Below are 7969 nucleotides of genomic sequence, written 5' to 3'. Positions count from 1 at the left end.
CAGATCTTATTAATATCTGAGATTTAAGGGATCAGACCCTATTAATATCTTAGATTGAAGGGACCAGACCGTATTAATATCTGAGATCGAGGCAGGAGAGACCAGACCCTAATAATATCTGAGATTGGAGGTACCAGACCCTAATAATATGTGAGATTGGAGGGACCGTACCCTATTAATATATGGGATAGAAGGGACCAGACCCTGCAAATATTTGAGATAGAGGGACCAGATCCTAACAATATCCGAGATAGAAGAAGTAGGATAGTTTACGGTATAAAATAGGAAAGTAGAAAAGAAAGTGTGTAAATACGTATGTATGTACGTAAAGTATATATGAATGAGAAATAGCAAGTAAAGTATGAAATACGTATCTCCGGACGCGTATAAGTATGGACGTGGAAGTATTATATGTTAATTGATTAACTAGAACTCACTCAGCGTATCTGACTTTTAGTATGCACGCAGGTAAATAGATTAAAGGAGCTGGTTTGAGGATGACACATGGTAGGGACTGGAAGACTGGCATCTTGGAAAGAAACTTTAAGAATTATTATGTTATGTTTAAGAATAGTTAACTTATGTTAGGACAAGAATTGCGTTTTGTAATATACCGGTTGACGTTTTAAGTATTCCGCGAAAGTTTTAATTAACTCTAATTTTAGAACTGTGTTTATGAGTAAATTCAACGCCAAATGTAGGGCGCCGGGAACGGGGCCTTAAATCTTCTCAGGTTGGGAAGGCAAAGATGATTACGCGGATGTGGATATTGATGGAATTCGTGAATAACGATCAAGCTTAGTGGCATCGTTTGTTTTTTGGTGATATATTGTATTGACAAACAATATTTGTACTATTTTACTGAGGAATCTAATTTATGAAATGGATAGTTTTGTTATATTGTTTGCGTTATTAGAATTTAATTGTTATTAATGTGTAAACGAGTAAATATAAAAAACTATATATATGTATAAACGCCTGAACCATGACACGCATTAGTGCATGTCGTATATATGTGTCATAAATGCTAGTCATTAATGCATGTTATTAAAACATGACATGCGAATGCATGTCATATTATTTATGACTGAGGTTTCCTTGACATGTGTTTACGTTTCATCTGTACCATTTAATGACACGCAATACAAGGTATGTCATTAAACGCTTTTTTTCTAATAATGGTCTTAGAATATCATTTTCTAAATAGTCAATTTAGTCGATATTATTATCTCGTTTTCTAGTCAATTTAGTACATATTTATTATTAGTTTGTGAAAACTCAAAACTTTGTTTTCATATGTTTATATACACATAATTAATTATTTATTTATTTTGATGGATTTCGATCAAACCACACACCCGAGTTACCACAAACCAACCGCAGTTAGCCATCATTTTTTTGGTTCATCTAGATACATCTGACACGTATATAAATGCGTACACAGTCCCAAGTCCCAACTGCTTTTCATAAACAATTGTTTGTTAACAACCTCGTATATATTACTCTGCTAGCATGAGTAAGCAGACCGGCAAGACGATCAAAAACGGACCATTCCGGTCACTTTTTATGCATGCTGACCGTGCCGACGTGTTGCTGATGACCGTGGGACTTTTCGGTGCCATCGGTGAAGGAATCGGGTTGCCAACGATGATGTTATATACTAGCACCATCATGAACAACATCGGAGAGTCCTCTTCTTTATCATCCGATGTTTTCACCGACAAAATCAACCAGGTGATCAATCTTATAATTAAATACGTACATGCATCAAGTTTCCATTAGTTATGTTAAACAAATTAAATCTAATTGTATTTTAATTTCTTGTTCACAGAATGCGTTAAGCCTTTGTTACTTGGCTATTGTGATATGGGTTGTATGTTTTCTTGGTAATTTTCTTTAATTTCCCTTCTAAAAAATATATGATTGCATGAGTTGTTGGTCGACTGGGAATTGCGAGCAGGGATAACTGCTAAAAAATTTTGGGCAGAAGACGAGAAAAAAATTGGAACTTAATTAAAAGAGTTTTTTTATTTTGGGTTTAAACAATTAGATTTTTAAATGAACATATATCGGGCTATGGCTGAGTTGTGCAAAAAATGTTTATATGAAAATAAGTTTAATGAATTGGTTAATGGGACGAGAGTCATCACACTCCCCGCCCCCTCAAAGCTGGCTCTGGTTGCGAGCACTCAGCTGAATTACTCGCCGAGTAGTCAGCCAAGATGTCGGGGATTACTCGTTGAGTACTGGGCCGCCTAGGCTGAGGTTTGCAACACAAGAAAATAATATTTCATAAAGATGAATTAGTGAGGTTTGTTGCAGAAGGGTATTGTTGGTCAAGAACAGCACAGAGGCAGGCGTCAAGAATGAGGTCAGCATATTTAAAAGCTATTTTAAGGCAAGAAGTCGGCTATTTTGACATGCATGTTAGGAGCACCGTGGATGTTATCAAGAGTGTTTCCGGTGACAGCCTCATCATTCAGGAAGTCATAAGTGAAAAGGTAACTTAGACCCTTAGACCATAAGATTTATCCACCCCGCACACACTCTTTGCGGGGTGGATACACACGTTGCAAATGGTAGTGTCGCTGGGGGTGTCCCCGCTCATAATGGCATCGTGCGCGGGATGTTCTTTTGATCTTTTCTCCCCTTCCCACCTTGATTTTGTTATATATTTTCTTTCATTTTGCTTATATAATAAGTAATCAATTAGAATTCCTATAACTAGTCAAACAAGCAAATGATCTTGGGATGAGGAAAGAAGTAATACTCAAATTGGATCATAGGAATTAGTAAATGGTATGGAGGCTTTGGACAGAGAGAGAAGAGGGATGGGGTGAACGTCATCTAAAATAAATGTTTATATTTAATTGATAAGATAAATAGTTTCTTGTACATTTATTTCTTTTAACAAATATTAAACATAAAATATTTATATATTTTATAAGCATATTAAATTATTAGAAACAATAAATAGTTTATTAATAAATGTTGCTTATATTAAAATAAAAGAAATTGTTGAGTGTTGGGCATTAAATGTCAAAGGCATTGGTTAATGATATGAAGTAATTAGATAAGACTTTGTAATTGGTCTTCTAATCTAATGACGTGGTTATTAAGGCTCTTGGATTTTTATGGTCTTGAAACCTTGAATCTATCATTTATGATGAGCTTTCTCTTTGATGGTCATTAAGGTATTAGGGGTAGTTTCAAACTCTTTATTAGATAAAAACTTGTCTTCTAAATTTGGCAAGGTTCAAACCCGGTTGATGGACTGAAAATAAAAAATGCCATTAGAAAAAAGTAGAATGGCGGGCATTAATTTAATTCTCTCTTTGCTTTCTACAGTTGCATTCGCATTAAGTATCTTGAAGGGAAACGACATTATTACATCTTTTGAAGAGTCAACTTGTTGATGTGGGTATTATGGTATTTCCAAAATTGAAAACAAAATTAGGAAATAATAAATTATCGGACCAGTTTTCTTCATTGTAGTTTAATATCAGAAAAAATATTCAAAGGACTTCTAGTCCAATGATATTTTGGTGGTAGGCTAAGACTTAGTGACCATAAGGTTCTGTGTTCGAATCTCACAAGAGGGGATTTTTCTCAAATATTGAGTTTCCTTCTGAATTGGTGGCTTGGTGGTGGATATGATCGCATGGTACCACCGGTGGCACGATGATACTCCAGTGGTCTGTCAGTGATCCAAATTAATCATTCAAAAAATATATATCAGAAAAAATGCTTATGGGACGAATTTTCTTCTTTGTAGTTTTCTTCATTGTAGTTTAGTATCACAAAAAACGCTTATGGGACGAGTTTTCTTCATTGTAGTTTAATATCGAAAAAATGCTTATCAGACGAGTTTTATTCATTGTAGTTTATTATTGGAAAAAAATGCTTATCGGACGAGTTTTCGTCGTAGTTTAATATTGGAAAAATGCAGGTGCCAGTGTTCGTGATGAATATGGCAACTTTTGGTGGGGCTTATATTGTGTCGCTTATGTTACTATGGAGACTAGCAATTGTTGGGCTACCATTTATTATAATTTTAGTTATACCCGGTTTGATTTACGGAAGGGTTCTGATGGATTTGTCAAGAAAGATCAAGGAGGAGTATAATAAAGCCGATACTGTGGCACAGCAGGCAATTTCTTCGGTTAGGACGGTTTATTCTTTTGTGGGTGAAAACAAGACGGTAACAGAGTATTCTAATGCTCTGCAAGGCACCTTGAAGCTAGGTTTAAGGCAGGGCTTGGCTAAAGGGCTGGCGATTGGTAGCAATAGTGTCGTTGTTTATGTCGTGATGTCTTCATTGTGTTGGTATGGTGGTAGATTGGTGATGTACCATGGAGCTAGAGGAGGAACAGCGTATGCTGTAGCATCTTGTGTCACCCTTGGTGGATTGTAAGCTCCTTTTCATTTTCTCGTTATGACATTTCATCGAATTGGCTGCATATACTACAATTTTGTAAGAAATCTTAATAAATCCAATGGCAGGGCATTAGGTTTTGGATTGTCTCATTTGAAGTATTTCTTCGATGCAATGGCTGTCAGCGAATGTATAAGGGAAGTGATTGCAAGAGTCCCGGAGATTGACTCAGACAACATGGAAGGGGAGATATTACAAGAAGTTTGTGGGGAAGTTGAATTCAAGAATGTAAAGTTTGCATACCCGTCAAGACTGGAATCAATAATATTCACAGACTTCAACTTAAAGGTTCCAGCAGGGAAGACAGTGGCATTGGTGGGTGGAAGTGGTTCCGGTAAATCAACTGTCATTGCTTTGTTGATGAGGTTTTATGATCCTCATGAAGGTGAGATTTGTGTGGATGGAGTGAGGATTGATAAGCTTAAACTAAAATGGCTGAGATCACAAATCGGTTTGGTGAGCCAGGAGCCTGCTTTATTTGCCACCACCATAAAAGAAAACATACTTTTTGGCAAGGAAGATGCCACCATGGAAGAAGTCATTGAAGCTGCAAAAGCTTCAGATGCTCATAACTTCATTTCCCGGTTGCCTCAGGCCTATGACACCCAGGTCTTAACACGATATTCGTTATTAATATAATTTATTGTAGTTTAAGCTTACTTTTGTTGTTGATGACAGGTTGGTGAAGGAGGAGTTCAAATGTCGGGCGGACAAAAGCAAAGAATTGCAATCGCCCGTTCAATAATCAAGTCACCACGTATCCTTCTATTAGACGAGGCCACAAGTGCGCTTGACTCAAAATCCGAACAAGTTGTGCAGAAGGCTCTTGATCAAGCGGCTGTTGGTCGAACCACCATCGTCATAGCTCACCGTCTTTCCACCGTTAGAAATGTGGACGTGATTTCCGTGGTCCAAAATGGCCAGGTGGTCGAGTCAGGATCTCATGATGACCTCATTCAACTTGAAAATGGTTTCTACACATCACTCGTTCACATTCAAGAAGCAAATCAAGTTGAACCACCAGATCCTTACCCACCCGGACCGTCATCCATCTCATCCACATTTGATATCCACAGCATGAGCAGCAGTCAGCAGTCCATGGTTGGCCGGTCCAACTCTGCCAACTCGGTTAACATGAGTGGAGGAGACGACTTTACCTCACAGGCCAACCAAAATTTTCAAGTAACACCCTTTAAGAGGCTTTTAGCAATGAATGCTCCTGAATGGAAGCAAGCATTGTACGGGAGTTTAAGCGCGGTTATAGTTGGTGCAATTCATCCCATGTATTCTTTTATAATGGGTTCCATGATATCCGTATATTTCTCAGATCGTGACGAGATCAGGCGAAAAACAATGCTTTATGCATTGACTTTCTCTGTATTAGCAGTCGTTTCGATGATCAGCAATATCACTCAGCATTACAACTTTGCAGCCATGGGTGAGTTCTTAACAAAGAGGGTCCGAGAAAGAATGCTGACAAAGATACTCACCTTTGAAATCGGGTGGTTTGACATGGATGAAAATTCAAGTGGAGCCATTTGTTCGAGGATTGGTACCGATGCCAATATGGTATGGAACAATGGATCATTTTTAAATTATTACAGTTTGTGTAAGATTAATTGTCCTTGGTTTATAAATGAGAGTAAGAAAATAATGTTTTTTACAGGTGCGGTCATTGGTAGGTGACCGATGCTCGCTTATAATTCAAACGCTTTCTGCGGTGGCGATCGCGTGTACGATGGGGTTGGTAATCGCCTGGAGATTGGCGTTAGTTATGATAGCGGTTCAACCTATAATAATCATGTGCTTCTATTGCAAAATAGTTTTGCTACAGAAAATGTCACAAAAAGCCATAAAATCACAAGATGAAAGCAGCAAGCTAGCAGCCGAAGCGGTCTCCAATTTGCGCACCATCACTGCATTTTCATCTCAAAACCGGATCCTGAAAATGCTTGAAGAGACCCAAAAGGCACCAAGGCGAGAAAGTATTCGACAAGCTTGGTATGCTGGATTCGGGCTCGGATTTTCTCAAAGTCTTATGGCTTGTACTTGGGCTCTATCTTTTTGGTATGGTGGGAAATTGATTGGTGAAGGTCATCTTGTAGCTAAAAGGCTTTTCCAAACTTTTTTAGTATTAGTAAGCACTGGCAGAGTCATTGCAGAAGCTGGAACCATGACAAATGATCTAGCCAAAGGGTCTTATGCATTACAGTCTGTGTTTGCGGTGTTGGACCACCACACTTTGATAGAACCCAAGGACCCCAATGGCAGCAAGCCCGATATTATTACAGGCCATGTAGAGATACGTGATGTGGACTTCGCGTACCCTGCTCGGCCTAATATCATGATCTTTAAAGGGTTCTCCATTAATATTGAAGCTCGAAAGTCAACTGCGTTGGTTGGTCAAAGCGGATCTGGGAAGTCGACCATAATAGGGTTGATCGAGCGTTTTTATAACCCGATAAAAGGCGTTATAAAATTCGATGGTAGGGATATAAGGTCATACCATTTAAAAACTCTAAGGAAATATATCGCTCTCGTGAGCCAAGAGCCAGCATTATTCGCCGGTACAATACGTGAAAACATAGTATATGGGGCATCCGATAAAGTTAGTGAATCGGAGATTGTGGAGGCTGCAAAAGCAGCCAATGCTCATGATTTTATAACGGTTTTGAAAGACGGGTACGATACATGGTGTGGCGACCGAGGGGAGCAGCTCTCTGGGGGACAAAAACAACGTGTTGCCATCGCACGCGCCATATTAAAAAACCCGGTGGTTTTGTTGCTAGATGAAGCGACTAGTGCACTAGATAGTCAGTCAGAGAAGTTAGTCCAAGAGGCACTAGAGAGAATGAAGGTTGGGAGGACTAGTGTCGTGGTGGCGCACCGGTTGAGTAGCATACAAAACTGTGACGTGATCGCGGTGTTGGAGAAAGGTAAGGTGGTAGAGAAAGGGAACCATGGTTCGTTGATGGCGAAAGGATCGGCTGGAGCTTACTACTCCTTGGTTAGCCTTCAAAAGGCTGATCCAAGGGTGGACTAAATTAGCATTTTGTTTAAATAGACCATTTGGTAAAACAGAAATATAACATTTTGATATATATATAGTTGAAAAAAATGAGAGGAGAGAGACCTGAATAGTTGTATACAAGCATGGGATGGTTGGTTTGAGGCCTTAATTGTTGGTCACTAATCACTATCCCTGGATCTAATATATATAACTACTGATTTCGACAATTTTCATGCCTTAATTAATTTTAAAGTTAACCTTCATAAAAAATGGTTCTCATGATGATACGAACAATAATTGTTTAATGTTACTAAAAATAAATAAAATAGAAATTTGTTCTTCTAATCTTAATCTATAATATATATAAACGAAAACCCAAAAATCATATTTGGGTCGCGATATGGTCGTTCCCCCCTTTTATGAAAGCCACCAGATTTCTTGATTTTTAATATAAACGAAAACCCAAAAATCATATTTATCGCGATGTGGTCGCTCCCCCCTTTTAGGGAAGCCACCAGATTTCT

General features: G+C 38.3%; 1 protein-coding gene across 1 annotated transcript; it reads left to right on the top strand.

Annotated features, from left to right (window-relative positions):
- The first annotated feature begins 1512 nt into the window (after positions 1–1512).
- Positions 1513–7637, top strand: LOC143630600 (ABC transporter B family member 15-like). The gene is made up of 7 exons (XM_077099573.1): positions 1513–1734; positions 1832–1886; positions 2323–2501; positions 3950–4410; positions 4504–5044; positions 5114–6004; positions 6102–7637. Exons 1-7 carry the CDS (start codon positions 1513–1515, stop codon positions 7476–7478), a joined length of 3726 nt encoding a protein of 1241 aa, XP_076955688.1. The 3' UTR covers positions 7479–7637.
- Positions 7638–7969: the final 332 nt, after the last annotated feature.

Source organism: Bidens hawaiensis, unplaced genomic scaffold (assembly GCF_021521415.1).
Source record: "Bidens hawaiensis isolate Kalapana, Puna unplaced genomic scaffold, B.hawaiensis_p1.1 tig00005770_1, whole genome shotgun sequence".
NCBI lineage: Eukaryota > Viridiplantae > Streptophyta > Magnoliopsida > Asterales > Asteraceae > Bidens > Bidens hawaiensis.
Note: the sequence above shows the minus strand (reverse complement) of the source record. Positions and strands in the feature narration are given on the sequence as shown.

What these genes read in the sequence shown, in the direction of transcription:
- LOC143630600 (XM_077099573.1), top strand. Translation starts at nt 1,513, where the DNA reads ATGAGTAAGCAGACCGGCAAGACGATCAAAAACGGACCATTCCGGTCA. An exon ending in AGGAAGTCATAAGTGAAAAG is followed by an intron (nt 2,502 to 3,949) that starts GTAACTTAGACC and finishes GGAAAAATGCAG; the next exon opens with GTGCCAGTGTTCGTGATGAA. An exon ending in TGTGTCACCCTTGGTGGATT is followed by an intron (nt 4,411 to 4,503) that starts GTAAGCTCCTTT and finishes ATCCAATGGCAG; the next exon opens with GGCATTAGGTTTTGGATTGT.